General features: G+C 37.9%; 1 protein-coding gene across 3 annotated transcripts in view; it reads right to left on the bottom strand.

Moving 5' to 3' along the window:
- Positions 1 to 16,518, bottom strand: part of LOC149542687 (uncharacterized) — a 79,044-nt gene extending 62,526 nt beyond the window's left edge. Inside the window, exon 1 of one of the 3 annotated variants that reach the window (XM_089797568.1) lies at positions 16,261 to 16,518. In XM_089797568.1, the coding sequence (XP_089653694.1) occupies positions 16,261 to 16,476 (216 nt within the window). In that variant the 5' untranslated portion in view covers positions 16,477 to 16,518. The remainder of the gene's footprint in view (positions 1 to 16,260) is intronic. The other 2 variants (XM_089797567.1, XM_089797569.1) reach the window with 2 other exon arrangements.
- Between the last annotated feature and the right edge of the window lie 5,338 nt (positions 16,519 to 21,856).

The following is a 21,856-nucleotide window of genomic DNA, read 5'->3' as shown; positions in this document are numbered from 1 at the left end:
AACATGGCACATATGTTCAAGGGTATCTCTGAAAAGAGTAGGCCAATAATATCCGAACCTCAAAATCTGGTGAGTTGTAGCCTCTGTCGACCCATGTCCAGTGCCATATTTGTCATGATATTGTTTTAATGCCTCTTTGGCTTCGTTGCGATTCAAACACCTCAAATATATTCCTTCATAATTTCTCTTGTAGAGTTTCCGATTTTGGAGCATATAGGATTCACATTTCATCTCTAGACCTCAGCACTGAGAACTTTTCATGCCTTGAGAGCAATGGTTCTACAGGAGCTAATACACAATATCCTAATATCAAATATCAGTTATGATCCCTTCACTTGTATACACATGAGATACCATACCTAGTTCCTTGTTGTCGGCCATCATCTTGGTCAATCCTTGTCCTCTTACTAGTTTCATGGGTTGAATTTCCAAGTCAAATTCTTGCAAGATGGCCATTCATTTCCCTCTCTATTCTCCTAACTCATTTTGCATCTATACTGACTTGACCGCAAAGTCAAGCACAATGGCGTACACCTTGCTCTGAAGTATGTAATGGCAGAACTTCTTGATCACTTTAACCAATGCAAACCATTGTTTGTCAAGGTTGGGTAATTCAACTCCACATTCTTGAGAGGGGCAACTCATGAATGCGATTGGTCTCTCATCTTCACCCTCTTTCTTTTGTGTGAGGATACCAATACATGAATGCTCTAAGGCAAAAGAGTAGACTTTGAAAGGTAGTTGATAGTCCGGGCTAACAAGAACCCGGGCAATGAAAATAGCCACCTTGATATCTTCAAAAGACCTTTTGAATTTAGGAGTCCATTGAGTCTTTACCCCTTTCTTCAGCAAATCGTTTAGAGGGTGTACTATCTCAGCAAAACCACTAATGAATTTGCGAACAAAGCTGATCTTCCCAAAGAAAGACTTTAACTCCTTGTGGCTTTTGGGTGGTAGCAACCTAAGTAACGCCTCAAATCTCTCGAGGTTTATTGAAATGTTGATTTCCACAATGATATGTCTGAGGAGCCTCCCCTTGGTAACCCCAAATGAACACTTCTTGGGATTGAGAGATATGCTGTATTTCCTACATCGTTTGAGTACTTCCTTCAAGTCGGCCATGTGGTTACAACTATCTTTTGAGAAAATTGTAGGGTCGTCCATGTAGATGACAATGCATCTGTTTACCAATCCTTTGAATGCTTCATCCATGGCCCGTTGGAATGTAGCTCCTGCATTGATTAGGCTAGAAGGCATTCGCATGTACGCAAATGTTCCCCACTTGGTAGTGAATGCAATCTTCAATCTATCCTCCTCATCCACCATCACTAAATTATATCCAGAGTATCCATCTAAGAATTGACATCATCTTGGATCCATTCACTAGCTATAGTACCTCGTCGAGCAAGGGTAATGGAAAATTATGGAAAATTGTCCTTCTAAAATGCCCGGTTTAGGTTTATGAAATCAACACAAAGGTGGATTTCTCTGCTTCTCTTTCTTACCAGTACGAGGTTGGCTACCCAAGTAGAGTGTCGAATAGGGAAGATAATCTCAGCGTCTAGCAACTTCTAATCTTCTTTCATGATTAATGGCTCAATAATTGGGTTCACCGGTTTTTGCCTCTATTGGAAAGGTTTAGCGTCTGGCTTCAATGGGACATTATGAGTGATAATGTTCGGGTCATAAGTTTTGAGTTCCTCATAACTCCAAGCGATAACATCTTTAAACTCGATGAGAAGGCATAGCATCTCATCTCTTTCTTGAACGATGCATGCCTTCCTGATGTTGACCATTTTGGGATCATCTTCAGTACCCAAGTTGTAGGGATCACACTCATCATTCCCCTTCTCCTCAAGGGCTTTATTGTGGCGCGTGGACTCGTCGCGATCAAAGATGCGCTCTAACTCTACCATCCCTTTGGGGATAGTGTTGGTTTTGAGGTTTAGGATGTCATCCTCATCTTTATCTTCTTGATCTTTGCTTCTGCTTCAGACTTGTCATCAATCATTGTCCTTTTAACAAATCGTTGCACATGATAAATTCCAAGATATGTTGATCATCTTGAGAAACTTGGAAGTTCGTAATGTTGTCTGGGATTAATGAGGCAGCTACAAGTTCAACAAAAAACCTCTTGAGTTTTGTCCTTTCAACGGGTTGCAACACACAGGCCAGGACAGCTAATGCATCAACAACCATATTCTTTCTTCTAGGGATGGATTTGACGTTCAATGCTTTGAAGTCCTCCATCAAGTCCCACACTCGCTTGTTATAGGCCATCAACCTCTTGTCATTACAAGAGTAGATTGCTTGACTTGTTGAATCACTAGTCATGAATCCCATTCTACTACGAGGGCCTTTACGCCGTTCTCCAATGCGAAGATGAGTCCTCACACTAAAGCTTCATATTCAGCCACATTGTTGGTGCACCTAAACTGTAAGCGGTAGGCAGCATAGAAAGATTTACCCTTGGGAATGATTAGCTCAATCTTGGCTTCAGCTCCTTGTTTACACTTAGAACCGTCGAACCTAAGAGTCCAAACTGGTTCTTGTTTAAGTGTCGTTGACTTATGTTTAAGTGTTCTAACCTTCTCTTTCACTTGATCTTTGAAAAACTTCTCAAGAACACATTGCATCTTCCCTTGTGTCGGTTCGTTGCTAGTAGTCGCTTCTGGCACCGGAACAGCTTGGCTTCTTTGCTTCTCTTGGTTTTCCTCAATTAGGTCAATGACCTTGGAAGTTTGGGGTTCAGGATGGACAACTATCAATCCCTAGCCCTGACCTTTTACAAAGCGTCACCTCCTTCATATGGCGACTACCCCTTCGAGAGGAGACAACAAAGCTCCCTCGTCCGAAGATGTATCGTTGTATGATGCATTAAGATCTTCTTCGCTCTCCTTTATTAAAGTGCCCTCCTTAGTGCCCGTCCCTTCCAAGGGGGCATTTAAAGTATCATCTTGAGTGTTTTCTATAGTTCGATTGTTTGGTACAGAGAGGCTAACTACCTCGGTACTTGTTGACAGAGAAAGTCGGGTCAACACCTGGGGGACAACATCCTGGCAACTTGGACATTCAAATTCGGAGTGGCTCATGCGATGCAATTTACAAAACCTAGGGAGGAGCAAGATGTTTGGATCTGTGTCTTCTCCAAGGTATTGCGAGTTGGTAACCATGTTGTTTATGAACTAAGTGATTAAGTCTTGCAAAGGGGACTTTTCTTGACTTGTGGTAGGGTTTTGACTAGTTTCCTTGGTTTTGGAGGTATCGAGTGCCATCACTCTATAGGACCCTAAGTCAAATAGGAGGAACAACACTTCGTTGACCACATTGTACTCTGTGATCATCTTCTTTAGCTTAGGCATAGCATCGATTTTGATTTGGTTATTCAATCCCTTCCATGGTAGCCATAGTTGGTTGAAATTTGTGGAAAACCATCCTCGAAGGCGCTTAGTCCATTCCCTACTTAAGAGCAAGTCATATGTCTCAGGAATGTCTACTACATGAATATCGATGACGTCTTGGATTCGTGGATCGGTAGTCAGCTGAATGCATACATCTTTTAGTACCCCAATGACTTTTACTTATGTCTTATCGAGCTAGATTACAACTCGATTAGTGGGTTGCGGGATGACTCCTAACCTTCAGAATATTGAGAGTGGCATGACATTGCATGAGGCACCTAAATCAACAAGGCAATTATGAAGGTTCTTCCCAAAGATTTGAATGCTTAGTAGAAAAGGTGGCACTTTCGTCTTGTCCTTGAACATGGTTGACATAGCTTCGACGGTATTGACTTGGGAAGAGTTCACCTTTTGTGTATTGGCATCGATGGATGTCTTGGTGTGATCAAGTGCCTTCAAAAGTGCTTCCCTTTGGCTAGGACAACTTTGTAACATGTCATACATAGAGATGTTTCCCTTGGTCCTTTTCAATTCCTCAATGGCACTATATTTTCCTGTGGAGCATGTAGGATTCTTTAATAAGGTGGGCACCATTCCTTGTGCATGAGACGGCTGGGCCTAGATTGGTGCACATACAGGCGTAGGATTGTTGATTGCTCGTGAATCAAGAGTAGGTTGTAATCCAGGGGGAATCCCCTCAATTAGTGGTTCCTTCCGATTGCGCAAATTGTACATGGGATCTTTGCTGCCATCAAGGACAACAAAGATGCCATTTTGACCTACACAAAAGGTAGATGTCAGTGTACCATCGTTAGAAGACTGAAAAGACACTAAATGATATGATGCAACTCGATCGAACTAGCCAGAAACTGGCAAAAATTGGAGAAAATGTCAGGAAAGCCCAAAAGTGCACACATGTGCACCTTATAAAGGTGCGCTTAGTACGATAGTGCGCATAGTGCAAGAACCAATGCCTTTGCTTTGGCTGAATGCGCTTAGTGCGATAGTGCGCATGGTGCGGGATCCAATGCCTTTACTTTGGCTAAATGCGCAAAAGCGCACCTTCACAGGTGCATATCTTGGGAGGGTGCATGACTGCGAAGGTTTAAATGGCATGGCCTTCGTAGTTAGTTTCTCCTTTAAGTGCACTTGCGTACATAGTAGTACATTGGGGAGTTACCTTGAATACATAGATATGAAGCTAAGGAGAGTCATGATGATGCAGACGTTCGATGGTGGAGGTGAGGGGGTCTGGCTATTTATACGCACGGGAGGGGTGCCAAGGTGCACACCTCCAAGGGTGTGCATGGTGCGTATGTACACATATGCACCACTCGGAAGTTATGAAATTGAGCGCACATAGCACACACTTTAAGGGTGTGCATGTGCACTAGTGCGCACGTGCACACCATTACTTTGCCTTGTCAAAAAAATTTCCTTTTGGCTTCCCAACCTCTTTTGAGGTTGACCAACTAGACATCCTAAACTAACCTAGACCTAGAAGGGGACCCACCTGCCTAGGCGCCTGACTAGATGCCCTGTTCTAGAGAATGAAATCCCTTGCCACAAAAGCAAAAAAGGGGTCCCCATTTTTTACTGGAAAATGGGGCATGTGTTGTGAAGCCACAACAGTGTGCATGTCATTAATAATGCACCCAGGACATGGGGGAGATTAAGTGGATTGCAATACTGGTCAATGATGCTAGAGATCTGCAGATATTTATCTGCAACCACCACTCATGAACTCTCCAGGAGCTTCTTTGTGAGGGAATTCTTGAGACCTATTGATTACTAAATTGGAATTGGTGGGCTAAGTCCAAGACAAAGAAGGGGAGGAGGGTGAAGGATATAGAGAAGAGTGATGTGTTTTGGAATGATGCAAAAATATTGTCTGCATCATAACGCCAAATTTGCAAGTCATCTATTATGGGGGTGACAAAATGCACCTAACCTTGGAGATTTATATGAGTATTGATTCTATACTTGACCAAAGCAAGGTTGTCATGCCAATCCCACATTAGCATTCTATAATAAGAACATTCAGCCAATCATTCATTGGAGATGGGAGAAGCTCAACACACCCTTGCACATGGTTACATATGCATTGAAACTTATGTGGTACAAAATTGGGGCTAATCAAATTACACCAATAGAGGATGTTGAGGTGAAGGCAACGTTGTTTAGGGTCATTAAGAAGATGTATGTTATTAAAAATGCCCACAAAGTTCCCATTGAGTGTGTAGTGCCTCACCCATTTGACTTCGGTAAGTCATCTTGTTGGATGCAACATTGTTGATCTTTTGTTGTGATGGATCATGATTGTGACCATGAGTGGTCTACACCGTAGAGGTGATTTGATGTATGTTTCTATATCAATTGCTTTGATTATGCTTATGGCTGATTTATGAGATTATGATTTAATTTATGGTTCACTGAGGTTTGTGCCAGTGGTTACCAAGATCGATGTGGTATCATGAGGTTGTTACGTGATTACCTTGAGATGCGTGCAAAGATTGCACTGTGTTCTTTTACCATGCTACATTAGACTGGGTTCCTGTAGCAATGGTTAGTCATGTTTATGACTGTGTTCGCTTATATCTTTAAAGTGTCTTTTCTTGTTGTTTAAACTATCATTATTAAATACTTAAATAATTAGGAATGGATTGTCCATGTTGGATTCATTGGTTATGTGCTGCAGATATTTACCTTGTTATATTCTAATCCGAGAGATATTTGTTACTCATGTTATATTTACATTTGAGATGATCCGAAGGTCGGATGTTATACCTTGATTTTAGTATCATAGATGTTAGATTACTATGTTGTTCAGTCAATCATATTGCATGATGATGCCATTTTGAGATGACAGTGTGTTTTATGATGATATCTGGTTATCTGGTATTTGAACATATCTCTGATTATGTTATGTGATGGATTTAATGCTATGGTTATTTACTTCATTCCTGCGTTGTTATGCTTTATGCAAACGTGAGTGATGTACATATATTATTTTGATATAATTAAATAAATAGTTAAATTAGGTGATTTAATGCATTTATTGCTTCGGCTATGTTATTATATGCAATTGCACTTGATCGTGTTGTTTAGTGTGCAAGATTTATATCCCTGGCAGTGGCACATGGAATTAGTGATTCAGCCATTCATATTTTACCAATGCCGTCCATGTATGGTCGACATATCCTTATTTTAATTGTTTAATTAAACCTTTCAATGATTATTAAATCCGAACTCATTTGCATCATGTGATTAGACCAGTGAGCTTGTGCATTTAGAGTTTCGCATTGTCACGAAAGTTGTTAAGAAAATTTATGTGTTTTTGGGTTTTCGGGCTTTTTAATTGATTTATTTTAATTTCTAGCAGCTTTGCCATAGATGAATTCCTATTTATAAGAATAGCCTATTTTCGTTTGGGTCGATTTGGGGCTTAACTAGGTTGGCTAGTTATTTGCCCTAATCGATTATTCAATCAAAAAGTGAAGAAATATCCAAAAAAGAATTTAATTCCTCACTTCTAACTTTGAAATTAGAAAGTTGGAGAGTAAAACCCAAAATCCTCTTCATGAGGATTTACTGTTTTGTTCGTTGTGGGAGCTACGAGCGTGGGATCGTCACGAGATCGGACTCGTTGGATCCGGCTCGGAAAACCTTGGATTGCCGCAATTTTCAACTACTTCTGAAGGCTATTTATTTTATGGTTCAAATTCCCATTTTGCCCTTTTAGCTATGAGGTAGGGCTTTTCTGTTTTATTGTTTCTGCTCCGTTTCAGCTTCTGTTTTTGGTAGCCGTTTGTTTGGAGGCTAAGAACTTGTGTTCCCCTCCATTTCTATATGCTGGTTCTGCCCGGTTGGTCGGGTATGAGCATTTCCCTATTTTTCGGGATGAGGGTTTGGGGTTTTGCACCGTTATGCTGGCCATTTTTGCATACAGTGTCCAAAATTATTTTTGGATTTTTGGGGTTTTTGTACCCAAAGGTCAAATGGGTTTTAATTTTGAAGTTTTCCAAAATTTTGAGATTTTTACCTCGTTTTGTGTGCCGCCTTGTTTTCTCAAATTTTTTTGGCACAATGTGGGTCATGGACCTAGATGATCCGTTTGGATATCAATCAGAACACTATTGCACTTTTATGTTGCATTGGGATGTGTGTCGCACCCGTACTCCTGACTTTGTGTTCGGTTGAGTAATTTTATACCTGTTGTTATGGTTTCTTTTGGACCTTTCTTCTTGTTTCGTGGACACTAGGATTCGTGTAGAATCCATACTCTCGCATTGAGGCCGGTTGAGTGTGTTCATGATGTTCGGTCTTGTTGCATCATTGGGATTCGTGTAAAATCCATACTCTCGGATTGAGGCCGGTTGAGTGATTTCATGATGTATGGTTTTATTGGCTTTGGGATTTGTGTAGAATCTATCCTTCCCATGGTGCTTTCAGTTGAGTGTTATCTTTTGCATTGTGTTCTCATCCAGTCCTTGTTTTATGATCTTCGTGATGGTGGTGCGCCACACACGAGAATGTGCGCGTACATTTGTCGAGTGACTTGCGAGGCCCGATCTTCCGTGGTACTTGTAGAAGTTATGATCATTGGGGTTGGGATGGGAGTATGCATGCCCACGGGCACTTGTCGTAGGATGAGCGTGGGTAGGGTAGGGTAACATATAGAGGGGGCTTCTATCTCTATAGCCCGGTGTCTATTCTTCGAGGGTTGGCATGCAAAAGCTTTGTAATCAAGTGATAACTAACTAAAATGTACAAGTGTTAATAAAACTTAAAGATAATAAAAAGGATTCGGGATGTGCTCCTTCCGTTGGGAAGTGGAGAGCTGCCACTACCAGCTTGGGCTTGTCGATTTCAAGCGACTCTCCATGATGTCAGCCCCTACTTAGTAGCCTATTGAGTGTCTGACCAAGACATTTACTCTTTGCATTGTTTTAGGTTCTTGGTTACAGTCATCATATTGTCTGGCGTAAGTGTTAGCCATGGATGTTATGCTTTATGTGTGGTTGTGGTTGGCTCATTATCTCCATCAGCACGGCGAGTGTGGACCTATGGGTGTCACGTGGTTGAGAGGCATAGCTACCTCTACTACTGCAAGGGATTGGTGTACAGACACGATCTTTTATCCTAGTGCGACCATTGCTGGATGTTTTCACTTGGTACTTCAGGTTCCAGAGTATGCTTTCTTGTGATTTATGCTTTCATTAGAATGCTTGGATATTTAGATGATGTTAGTTTATTTGACGCATTCCCATATTATGATGTTTAGCATATGACTAAATGATGTGAATTGTTGTAATGGATTATCTCTTGCTTATTGGGTTAACATGTTACATTTCCTTATTATGGTGATTAGCATGTGATAGGTGATGTTATCTACTTGCAGAATTATTTTATGCTTTTCTACTAGCATGTTAGATTTCCTTATGCTTGTATTGCACCATGTTTTAGTAGTGACGTCCCTATTACAATAGTACCGATGATCTGATCAGTGGCTTGGGATGTTACGCGCGAGGGATGGCTAGGATCCATGATGGTCTTATGATGCTATTGACGGTTGGGAGGAACCGCGCACTTAGTTTGGTTGTTCAGTTGTTGCGATGTCATTTATGTACATTGCGATGTTACTTTTTTTCACTACGATATTGCTTTCAATATGTTCTTTACTGCTATGGTTAGATGGATAGATGTTCCTCTTTGTTGTTGTTCTTGTTCATCGAGTGATCATTCCTTGATCTATGTGGATCCAGCACTCCCTGGTGTGGAGGTTCTGAACTCAGTTTCTTCCTGTTGTTCCTCGTTTTGACCCTTAGAGTAGTTTGCTTGCTTTCTTGGGCAACCATGTGTTAGCATGGTGCGATACAATTAAGTGTCGCACGCCCATTGGAGTTCTGTCATGCATTCCCTGATTGTATCGCATGGCTCTTGGAGTTTTGTCGTGTGATACTTTCCAGTATCGCACCCCCGTTGAAGAAGTATCGTACGATACTTGTATTGTATTGTATGCCCTTAAGAGATGTGTTGCCCAATCCCTGAAAGTGTCGCCTTCCGTCTTGAGAAATATCACACGATACCATAAAGTATCGCCCAGTGGTGATTTAAAGTATCGCCTAGCTTTTGCAAAAACCTGTGCGGGCAGATAGCGAGCACTTTTCAATAAGACCTGGACTATTCAAGAAGCATTCTGGGTACCCTCTTAGGTCTTCTTCAATCCATTGGAGTTGCATTTTGAATTTGTAATGTTCCGATTCGGATTTAGTTATGCGTCTCCCATTGTCAATTGTTTTGTTCAATAGTGGCGTTTGGAGATTCGTTGGTTGCTTGAATTGTTGATGAAGTCTTCTGTTGCGATCTGTGCGATCCCTGTATGATGTTGACATGTGCATTCATACTCGTAAAAAAAAAAAAATCTTGGCTTGAATTGAATCCTTGTTCCAAGGATCTCTGGGTGGGGCATTACAAAGTGGACCAAATTTGCCACTCTTAGGGGTTATTACGAGACAGCCAAGATGGATATGGCAACTATGGCACAAGAGTACCCAATTTTGTGGTGAATTTTGTTGGACTAACCACCAACGTTCCCTTTCGGGATTTGTGGCATGTCTTAACCACCTCATGTGTTCTATAAGTCGATTGGTTGTATCGAGCATTCATAGACCAATCTTTTAGTGCAATGGCAACCCTAGCTTGTAACAAGTGGTATCAGAACTTGGTCAAAAGTTCAAATCTCCTCGAGTAATGCTAAGGAGGGATTGTTGGACTAACCACAAACATTCCCCTTCCGGATTCATAACATGGCTTAACCGCCTCTTATGTTCTATAAGTCAAGTAGTTTATCGGGCATTGTTAGGTCAATCTTTTGGTGCAACAACAGCCCTAGCTTGTAACAAATTCCTATGGACTGAAATCTTTGACTACCACTCTAGCCATTTGATTTCTAGCTAAAGATTCTAGCTAATCAGTTATTGAGAGGAACTTGCCTACCTTAACTTCATCCACTCTCTTAAGTGGAACAAACTTATGCTAGAAGAGAAAGAAACTTGTGGCCATGCATAGTGTTTTGCACCCCATTGGCTGCAAGACACTTCTGTACAAAGAGTCCAACAACACAATGGGATGTAGAGCCAGCAAAGCTAGCACGGATTGATGAGGATACTACAATTCAAACGGAGGGTTGGTTGTTATCGGTTTGGCAGAGCTTGACCATGAGACATCCAATAGTTATAGTGAGGAATAGGTATAGTGAGGAGGAGTTTAAGGGTGATTAGAGGTCTCCCTTCGCTACATTTTGTTATTTTTACATCACGCTACTCAATGTAATCATCTTTATGATATTCATATTTTAAAGATAATAGAAATCTCCAATTTAACATTTTCATTTGTCAAATTTTAGTAGTATTCAAGTATTTCAATATTTAGTATTTGCTCTTTTGCTGTTTTACTAAATTTATAAAATTTTATTTGAAATGTAATAAATTGTCACTACAACTAGAAAGGACAAAAGGTCAGGGCATGTGAGGTTTATGAAACTGAAATGATCCAATCGAGGTCACCGGAAGACAAGGAGACTTGGAGATCTCCGGTACCGGTACCAGTACGGCAATTTTTCAAAAATGGGGTACTCGGAGACGGCAATGTTTTTCTAATAGTTTAAAGAGTCTAATACTAAATACTAAATAGTAATACTGTAAAACTAAAAGACTAAAGTAAATAATAATAGTAATGTCACATTAATATAGAGTAAAATATTTCAAAACTCACATAATCACACTACTATATCTTGTAGTCATACTTGTTTTCTGAATATTGCATATGATCATTCATCATATCAGATTGATAATCGCTGAGATTATCATGACATATTCAAATTTTAAATTCAAAAAAGTATAGTCTGATGCTAAATTGCTGATATGCAAACAAAAATTAACAAACTTAGTACAGTAAACAAAAACTAGAAATCTATCTAGTACTAGTATGTTGATGGTACTATCATCTACTCCACAAGGTTGTCATTTAATCATTTCAATTGTCATTGGTCTTAATTTTTGCGTTAAACAACATTAAAATGAGGGATAACAATAACATACATAAAATAATTTAATATTATATTTTACATTTTTTTTTTATAAGGAGACTTCGGGGAGACTTTACTTTTTGGATTAGGAGACTTTGGAGACTTCAAGAGACTTCGCAATGAAGCCTTCAACCTTTTTTGAGGTCTCTAGAGACATGAAAAGTCTCCAAGATGCGTCTCCGTCTCCAAGACGTGTCTTTTAGAGGGGAGACGAGCCTCCCCGTAACCATGGATCCAATTCACAAATTTCCATTATTAGAGACAGTTGGGCACATCTTGAAGATCTTGCAATTCTTATTCATAGATACCTCCAATTCCTTGATTTTTCAGCAGATTTGCTTCGGTGTATAATTCTTGGAAGAACAAACGTGTAAAGAAAGTAGTATAAGAGCAATTGCTTGTCTAATGTGGCATTTGGACATAGTTGTGTGTGCAAGAAAAATGCATAAAGGCCTCTAGAGACAGTAAACACATTTGGTTGCAAGAATTGCAGAATGCTGCATTCCAGTATGCTGGAATTAGCTCATTTCCAGAATTCGCAAATTCTTAAACTATTTTCTGGAATATGACTTGGACCTGTTTGGTTGACTTGGAAGATGTGTGGGAAGATGCATTTTCTCCATTTGGTTGCAAGAATTGGAATTGGAATAAGTTACTGGGATGTGCAAAAACTTTAGCTGAACCTGAACTGGTCCAGATGGTTTCCAAAAAGCCATGGCTAGCCTGAATTGAGTAGGGCACTACCAGTTGTAAAGTTGAGTAAAGTGAAAGGTAAGTTTCGAGCAGGCTAGGTGAGCACTTCCAGAATGCTGAAATGAAAAGCATGTAAAGGCATGAAACTTTGCCAAGTCTAAAATACACTTTCTGGCACAGTTTACACGTTTCTGGCTCAATCAACTGTTTATATTAAATATGTTAGGAAAACAATGAGCCTTAATAATACTAAACTGATTTATGTTTCAAATATATTTTAAATCACAAACTTGATTGCATAATACTGTATATAGAGCAGCTGCTCTGTCATTGCATATACAAAAACGAAAAAAAAAATCACCGTTGCTTACTGAATGGTTTCTTACTTGTTGCTACAGCAACTCCTTTTCTGCCTGTATTTTTCTCAGACGTTATATAACTGCCCCTCTATTGCTATTATGCTGCTGTTAAAGAATCAGAGAGGTGTTGAAGAACATATGGAAGAAATGGGAGTTATGTACAGGGTATACCTTTTATCTAAGTTGCTGGTTCGGGTTCGAGATTTGGGTTCGAAAATCGTTCAATTTTTTTTTGCGTTGGGTTTGGATTTGTTTTGGGTTCATCTGTCGAAGAATATTGGTTTATGTGTGTGTGTGTGTGTGTGTGTGTGTGTAGCAGCAAATAAGTTCATCCATCACTACACTAATATTAATGCAACATGACCAAATACACCACCATATCAATGTTTCAGTTCAAAAACAATAATGTCAGCATTAATAACCAACCATCACGATCAAATATCAGCAAAAATTATCAAGGAACTCATCATCATTCTGCTGTTGCAAATTAGAAGCACAAAAAGTAATGATATAGGTGCATTTAAAGCCAAGGTTGTGATTGTTAACATATTGTAAGCTTCACACATTAATTATCATACTAGTTGATTCAAAAAAAGCAGCTTTGGATCAGACTGGATGAAGCCAAGAAAGCAGCCTTTGGATCCAGATTTAACTACAGTAAAGATCTCTTTAGATTTTGTTCAATCCATAGCTTTATATACATGTTAGCCTATATGCATGAATTACGGTGTATTACATACATTCCATAATGGATGTACGACACCTTTATACATCCTGATTCTTCTCAAGTAGCATTTAATACAAAATAAATATGATTTGTAATTTGAGTCTAATCATGCACCTGAGTCTAATTTGGCATTAGGAACTTTTTGAAAAAGTAAACAAGGGGTGTTTTCCTGAGTAATTTATTATGTCCAAATTCCTATGCTGGAAACCAAAGCCGCCCAAAAGTCACCTAAATTCTGTCAGGGTTCCTCTAAGAGAATTCCCAGCAAAATTTGGTCTCTGTGGGAGACATTTGACAGAACTTGACAAGGACCAGACTTTTGAGAGAATTGAACCAGGAATTCCCAGGTCTAGGAGAGAATCTGGTAACTCAGATTTTTATTGCAAGAAAAATGTGATTAAACATGCAAGAGTGGACTTGAATCTTTTTGACTACCATGGAAGTGAAACTGATCTTGTTTCGAGGACAGATTTTGACAGAGATCCAGATTTATAAGAACTTTCAGATTTGTCTGAAATTGGTTGTTGAATGAATTCAGATTCATCTGGTGAACCAGAAGGCACTGATAAAAGCGAAAGAGAGAAACTCGGGAGTCAGAACAATGGCTGTGCGAATGACTCCAAATGACTGGAAACAATGGTTGACTCCCGCTCAATACTGTTCCACAAAAAATGTTTTCTTTTCCCACGACAAACTTGCTAAAGTGGGCAAGCGGACCCAAGGAGGGATTCAATTTGATTTAGGAAATTATGGAATTGAAATTGGTTATTCTGATTCCACCTTGTAAGTGGGAAGATTGGCATGCCCATTTTGGGCTAAAATTAGAATTTGTAAATTCAAATTCCACTTTTAGTTTTTAACTTTTTTACAAACAAACAGTGAATTCCAGAATTCCAGTATTTGGGTTTTCCAACTCCCCTTCAATTCCTGCTACCAAACAGGCCCTAAACTATTGTGATAGCTCATGATATAGTAGCTCGAGGAAAAGGTGTCTTGCTCTTTTAAACTTTTCTCCCATTTCAGGTTTCTCCAAGTCAATTGCATTTATTAGTCTATACATGTTCTCTATTTAATTTATACATGCTTCCTTTCATGTTAATTCCCGTTGAGGACATTAGACTTAGTAAATACGGACTGATTTTCCTACATTCTACAATTGATATAGCAACTTAATCTATCATCACATATCAAGACTGCCTAAGACTCATATGGATGAATCATATATGGGAATATCCTCACGACATACAGATCACCATCAAATGATCAAGTCAACATTTATATATTGTACAGTCTAAAGACCTAACATAACACCAGGAGATAAATGCCATGTAGCACATCACTGCATTCTGTGCTCAGTGTGTTTCAATCGTACTGGGTTAGCACACAGCACCAAGAATCATCATGTGACTCACAGGCCATGTAGGACCTCCACACCACAAGGATTTGTGCTTACAAGGTTCACTCCAGATCAACATACCTATCTGCACAGCATTTATCTAAGAGACAAACTGATACACCAACAGCAAGTGCACCATGAGTAGTCACTGAAACGCAATTGTTTATACTTGTAACTCTATCTCTTATAGTTATAACAGTACTTGTAAATCGTAACAGCTCTTTGAAAGGCATCAAAAAGGCCTATACCCTTGCTTGTTGCATACACATCTTTCTAATTTGGAAAATCAGCTAGGACATATTTTAACCTAGTTTCTAGCGCAGAAATACTCATTGCTTGTCCTCTGGTCTTGTATGCATATGCATTAACCATGCTCATCTCAAACATATGAGCATTACTCTGCTACTGTTGTTTTCATGAACATGCAAGAATTTTACACTATGTTCTCTTGCATGTTACATTTTAGTACATTAATACTAGCTAGGTTACTGTGTTGTCCTCCATGCCACCATCCTAGGTTCCATGTTATAGATTACTATGACACGAGTGGCTATGTGACTGGACATGCTATATAGTCCCTAAAAATGTGGGTGTTAGTCTTAACATGTGATACTACAGCTTCATAATCGTTTTGGTCATATACTTGCTTAGAATAACATCATGCTTTCAAGGGAGTATGCTTTGCTGCAAGAAAAACGGGGATGGCCTCCAACTTAACTTTGCTACTAGAGAAAGCAGTTTAAATGGTTCTATTAGTAGATTACTGCAGAGTTAAATTTGCAGTTTTTTAGAATGATGTAAACTTCCACACATGCCAAAAAAACAAACATCTTCAATTACCGAGAGGGGAAGGATGAATCTCTCGGTAACACAAATAAGAGTTGTAATGTAACTTTAAACGGGCTTGATTGTACAAATCTGTCTTAGGGTTTTGCCAGGTACACTTAAACATTGGACGAATGTTGCCAAACGCAGAAGACCGTTTTGCGTTTCTCCAATAACACCATTTCAAAGCCACATTTGAATGAATTATGCTTAACAAGCTATTCATTTTCACCAATAGGTGTGTCCACATCCATGGGAAAGGGAGGCTATCAATTGTCAATGATACCTAAATACTAATCGGTAATGTAAATACCCGATGAATAAACATCTAAGACCTTAAACCATGCAAAGGTCAAAGCAAGGGCCTTCAGGGCAGAAAGAATGTCATTAAAATGACAGCAAAAATACTGCATGTGTCACCTACCGAAAAACAATGAGAGACCCAGGTTTATGTGCGCTTCTCTTGAGAAACAGAGAGCACATACTTGGAAAATGAAAAAGCGAGAACCTTTTGCGCAACGCCCGCCTACACGTAAACATAAGGCAATACAAAATGAAAGCAGAAAGTCCAAATACAACATATTCATGCACACACAAAATAACGAATTTTAAGGAGACATCAAGAAACAATGTGCATAGCCCTTTTAGTCAGTCCTTTCAATTTAAGCACACATAAAGTCCATCCAATCTGTTCCTGTTATAATGTGCAAATTTCTCTGAGAACGTGACAAACAGTACTGCGTGTTTAAGAAGACAGTGAAAAAACATGCCTCAAGTAATCCTTCAATGAGTTGAGAATTATCTTGGTTATCTGCATCCAAATGGTTATTGGGAACTGGTGGAATGCCATTCGCTGCTGCCATCATGAAACCAGGTGAGCCTCTTATAAATTGCGCCTTGGCCTCTGAGTAAATGTCAATTATTCTGTCGGGGTATTTGCATCGGACACAAAATAGGCTTGGGGAAATTGGGAATTCAAAAAGCATTCCCAAGCCTTGTAAGGAGATGAGATGATGTTATGCTTTTGGGATGCAAGGTTAGCCTAGTTGTTTTATTTTTATTTTTATTTTTTAATATGGAAAGGGGATTTTATGGATTCCAAAACATAAGATAGATTATATTCTATTCTTTGATAAGGTGACTTTAAAGGCATTGGTTAATCTCCAGACAAAAATGTATTAAAGACAAAAAAAAAAAAGTTACACATGATTCTTTTTTAAATTCACAAAAATACAATGAATTTTTTTCAAAAATTTTGTTATTTTCGATCACAAAATATACAAATCATGAAGATCAAATGTTGAAAAAAAAAATTTAAAATATTGTATTTTCATTTTTTTTTGAATTTAGTCAATGGTGCAAATTTGTAGGGAGGATAGCCACGTCCTATACTAAGGTGGGGATAATGGAAATAGTTAAAAGATGCTTGAGAGACTTTATAAGTGGAAGAAACACATTCATAAGGAGGCAGTGTAAGTGTTTGTGTTGACTATACGACTATCGTGGTAAAGTTGGAAGTTTTTAAGAAGAAAGTGTAAAGAGATCAAGGGAAAAAATTATCAACATTTCTATGATTTAATCTTATATGTGATGGACAACTCGATCGCCTCTATATACATGATGCAAAAGAAAGTGTTGGCAAAGTATGCTTATAGAGAGGGGAACTACAATGATCTTTTTAAGTTCTTCATTGATTACTAGAGCAATGTGATCACTTCAATATTAGGCAATTGACTTTAGATCTTTTAGTTTTTGTTATATGTTGCTAAGACTTTTAATTATTTTACTTATGTTACTAAGATGCTTAAACTGATTTATTTTAATGTTATTGATAGTTAGCATGTTGTTAATGTTTGTTTGATAGTTTGTTAAAGATACCTTCTAAGTGTTAGTATAAAGGATAGATGCTTTAGTTTTACTACTTTATATATTTCTTTATTTATTTTTTTATCACTACAAATTAATGTGACCATTTCTTCATGAAATGTCCTAAAAAGTTTATTTTATGGACCATAATATTAAATGAAATTTAGGTCATTAAAAGACACTAACCCAATAGATGTAATGGCAAGTTATTATAGTATGGTTATATAAAAATATGTTTTCAATATTTTTTGTGTATGGGAATGAGTCTTCTGGTATGATCTCTTATTGTGGTCTTTCTTTATATCAACCATATATAATTACAATGGTAATGTATGAACGATTAAATAAATAAGTAATATAGTGAACGAACAAAACTATCCTTCAAGTAAAAGGACAATAGAAGTAAATCTTTAAATAAAAATGAAACAAAGGTCTTTTATCCTAGTAAGCCATGAAGGTCTAGAGAAAATTACATGGGTCTCAAACAAAACAAAAAAAGAGACTCCTCTTAACCTCACGATAGGAAGAGGGCCTTAAAATAAAATGATTGTTGGTTGTATTTGTTGCATCGTTATATTGTTAGGAATAACAATGCATAATACACACATGAGAGGGGGTGGGTGATCAGTTCTAGAAATCTTAAAATGTGAAGCGGGTGGATCACAGCTTGCATTGCATTTAATGGAATTGCTACTATCACATCAAGGATAGACAAAAGAAATCAAATTTGAATTCTTTCAACTAGAGCAAGCTATTAAAGTCATAGAACATATGTGACTTCTATTTGTACAAGGTACATCTGACAAGAATAATGCAAGATACTGATAGGAGTGCATGTTAGGCATGGTCTAGAGAATTCAAATTTTGAATTCTCATATTAGGGTTTGTGTAAGGATCATATAAAAGAGTTTTAATTTGGAAGAACAGCTCACATTTCAAAGTAGAAGCAAGTAGCCATAGAGACAGTTGAGTGTAATCTCAAGAGAAGAGGAGGAGGAGGAGGAAGAGACAAGTAAAATGGGTAAAGGTGAAAATGTGTTGACAGGAGTGAGTGTGCAAGTGACACAGTGACATAGTGTGTAATAGCCAATAGAACAAAGCACATAGTGATCATGTCTAAATTGTAGAGTTGAGAGCAAGCAGGGTAAGTTGTAGATGAGTCTAAGGAGCATCCTAGTGATCTATATCTAGCTAAAGATAGTGATTACTTTTTTTAGATCAAAATATTTGTTGTTTTATAATCATTACAACAACAAGTCCTAGTGAGGGAAAACTTTAACAAATTCTTTGTATTCAAATCCCCTAACATGGCGACACATTAGTTTGTGTTTCAAAGTCCATTAACTAGATTGCTCTTAACTAGACAAGACTCTCACAAATCTTCACTAAATCCCTTTACCTTAATAGGGTGGCACTTGATAGTGTCCTTGTAATCTTTTAATAGAGATAAGCTCTTGACTGGGCGCACTTCAAAAGAGTGAAAACTTTGTGAGGATCATCTCACACATAGTGGTTTTCACCCTAACTGAGTTTTTACGAGATAAATTAGTGTTATGTGATCTTATCTTTATGTTTATTATTTTTATTTAATCTTAACCAGTTGAGTTATAGTCATCATTAATGTTAGACATGTGTGAAGGAGAGAAATGTGAAGAATTTGAAGTTACCTACAGTATATTGTTTCACCCACCCTTAGGTATATTTACATGTGGGTGGACTAATAATTGGCATTAGAGCCTGGGATCTCTAAAGGAAGCAGTCTGATAACTCGAGGTAAATGATCAAGATGATGAAAAGAGAAGCACCTAATTTTTCAAAAGAAAACTACAGCTTATGGTGCAAAACAATGAGACTGCATCTAAGAACTCTTGAAGAAGGGTGTTGGAGTGACATTGAGACCAAGTATGTTGAGCTTGTTGCTCCACTTAGTCTTGATCAAATAAAGGAGAAAGATATTCATCTGGCTACCATGGATACTCTGGCTAGCACCATGTTATATGTTGAGTAAGTAGATGTAGTGAATCTCGAGACCACTCATGAGATGTGGGAAAAAATCAAGATCATCTATGGTGGAGAAAAGCACGTTCAGAAGGCTAAAGATGATAGCCTAAGATGAAAGTTAAGTTAAATCTCAATGCTTTAATAGGAAAGTTAACTGCATTTGAGCTGAGCAACTATGATAACAAACAACCAAAAGGTGAAGTTGCATTGTGTACACTAAGAAAGTGCACTCCTCTAAACCCTTCTATCCAAGGTATTTCATAGATTGGAAAGCTTGAATGGCATCTTAGAGCTCCCGAGTTATGGAGTGCAAAGGTGTGTGCATGAGCATAGAAAGAGCTCTCAACTGAGCCTTTGAGATGCAACCCTTGCTAGTAAACCATGAATAGGAGATTTTTTTAGACAAGAGCAAGAATGCTAGTGTCAAAGAAACTCATGAGTATGCAATGCATGGATGAACTATGCTAGAATGAGATGCACAATGCAACTAAACTAAGAAAAATGAGTGTTACCAAGCCATGCTAATTAAACTAGGTGATCTATGTTATTGCAAAAGGAAACTAAGCTATTATAAAAGAATCTAAGCTAGAAACGAAATGAAAGAATGAGGCAAGAAGATAGAAATTCTCCACAAATGCTCCAAGAAAACCTATAAAAAAACTTGCAGCATTATAATAGCTCAAACTCAAGATCTTTAGAGGAGAGAGTTCTCCCTTTTAAAGGTGTACAGACGGTTGAGATCAAGTGCAAGAAGTGGATGATCAAGGGTGGGAGTTGACTTTTAGGATGATCAATGTGCAAGATTATGTCAACCAATGAGAAAGAGTTGACTTTTCATGTAAGACAAAGTCTTTTCTAATAATTTGTAAATAGGGAAAAGACTTTATGTGTGCACATTAGAGTAGGTTAGAAGAATAGGGTCTTTTATTTAATTAAAAGGGGACGTGTTCTTTTAATGAAATATGGACTTAGGATATTATAGTCAAACTATAGGTTAAAATCAAATAAATAGATTTTTAGCAATTTGGCCTAGGTAAATGATTAAATAATTTAGTCAAAATGTTAAGAAGGGGGCTAGTAGTCTAGATGACCATTTTTAGGTGATTACACATTCAAAGTTTTAGTTTCACCTATTACACCCCTAAAAGGAATGGAGGTGGAAAGTACTTCTAGATATCAAAGAGACCTTGAGAGTCTTTATGGTGAAGAATATGAACAAGAAGAGCTAGAAGCTTTGTTCACAAAAGGATTAAATGGAGAGGAAAAGGGAAGCATAAAGGTAAGATTCCTTTCAAATGTTTCAACTACTAAAAGGTAGGAAACTTTGTTGTCTGATGTCCTAAGTCTATCAAGAAAGAGAAGAGCAAAATATGGACAAGCTTCAAATGCAAGGAAAGGAAGAATTAGTATATCACTAAAGAAGGTGTGACTAATAGAAAGTCAACTAGTTCAAATAACGATGACAATGATAAAATAACATGTGTTGCTATAATAGAAGAAAGGGTGGAAAGAACCCTAATAACAAACACCACCCACAACAAAGACTTAGTTGTAGTCAGTGGTTTCTCTCACCACATGACTAGTGACAAGATCAAGTTTCATGTAGTAAAAGAGCATGACAAAGGAATGGTAAGATTCAGAAACAACTCTTTATGTATGGAAGTAGATAAGGGCATTGCATCCCTAAATGACCTCACCAATTATGAAGATATTTATCTAGTAGATGGTCTCAAATAAAACTTTCTAAGTGTGTCTCAACTAATCAATAAGGGTCATACGTTTGAGTTTGACAGTGGGTCTTGTAGAATATTGGACAAGACAAGTAAGTTATTAGGTATAAGTGAAAAAACCAAAGGTAATATGTTCTACCTCAACACTTCTATTAATTATTGTTATATAGCTAAGTATGACCATAGTTGGCTATAGCATAAGAGGTTATGCCAAATAAATTTTGAAAGTATTATCAAGGTAGGAAGAAAGAAATGTATAAGAGGCTTACCTCCAATCAATAAACTGACAATGTCATCTGTAAAGATTGTCAACTAGGAAAGTTGACTAGTTCTAGTTTTTCTAGTAAGTCATTTACTTATAAATAGATATTTAAAGAGTTAGTACACTTTGACTTGTGCGGTCTTATGAATAATAAAAGTGTATCTGGCTATATGTATTTTATGTTCTTCATCGATGACTTTCTAGAATGATGTGGATTGTTTATTGAAGGAGAATTTAGAATCTTTTCACATGTGCAAGGCATACAAAGCCAAGTTAGAGACCAGAAGGGTGTTGAAGTTCCTAAGATCAAACCAAGGAGGTGAGTTCACCTCACAAAAATTTGAGATTTGTTGAAAAGAACATGAAATCAAGAGGTTGATGTTAGCTTCCAGGACACCACAACAAAATAGTGTTACAAAAAGAAGGAACAAAACAATCATAGATTGTGCCAGAACACTGATTATTGAAAATAATGTTGCACAAATATACTAGAGAGAAGCTATAAGA

The sequence above is a fragment of the Cupressus sempervirens genome, chromosome 8, assembly GCF_028749045.1.
Source record: "Cupressus sempervirens isolate cs-2001-9-10 chromosome 8, ASM2874904v1, whole genome shotgun sequence".
NCBI lineage: Eukaryota > Viridiplantae > Streptophyta > Pinopsida > Cupressales > Cupressaceae > Cupressus > Cupressus sempervirens.
Note: the sequence above shows the minus strand (reverse complement) of the source record. Positions and strands in the feature narration are given on the sequence as shown.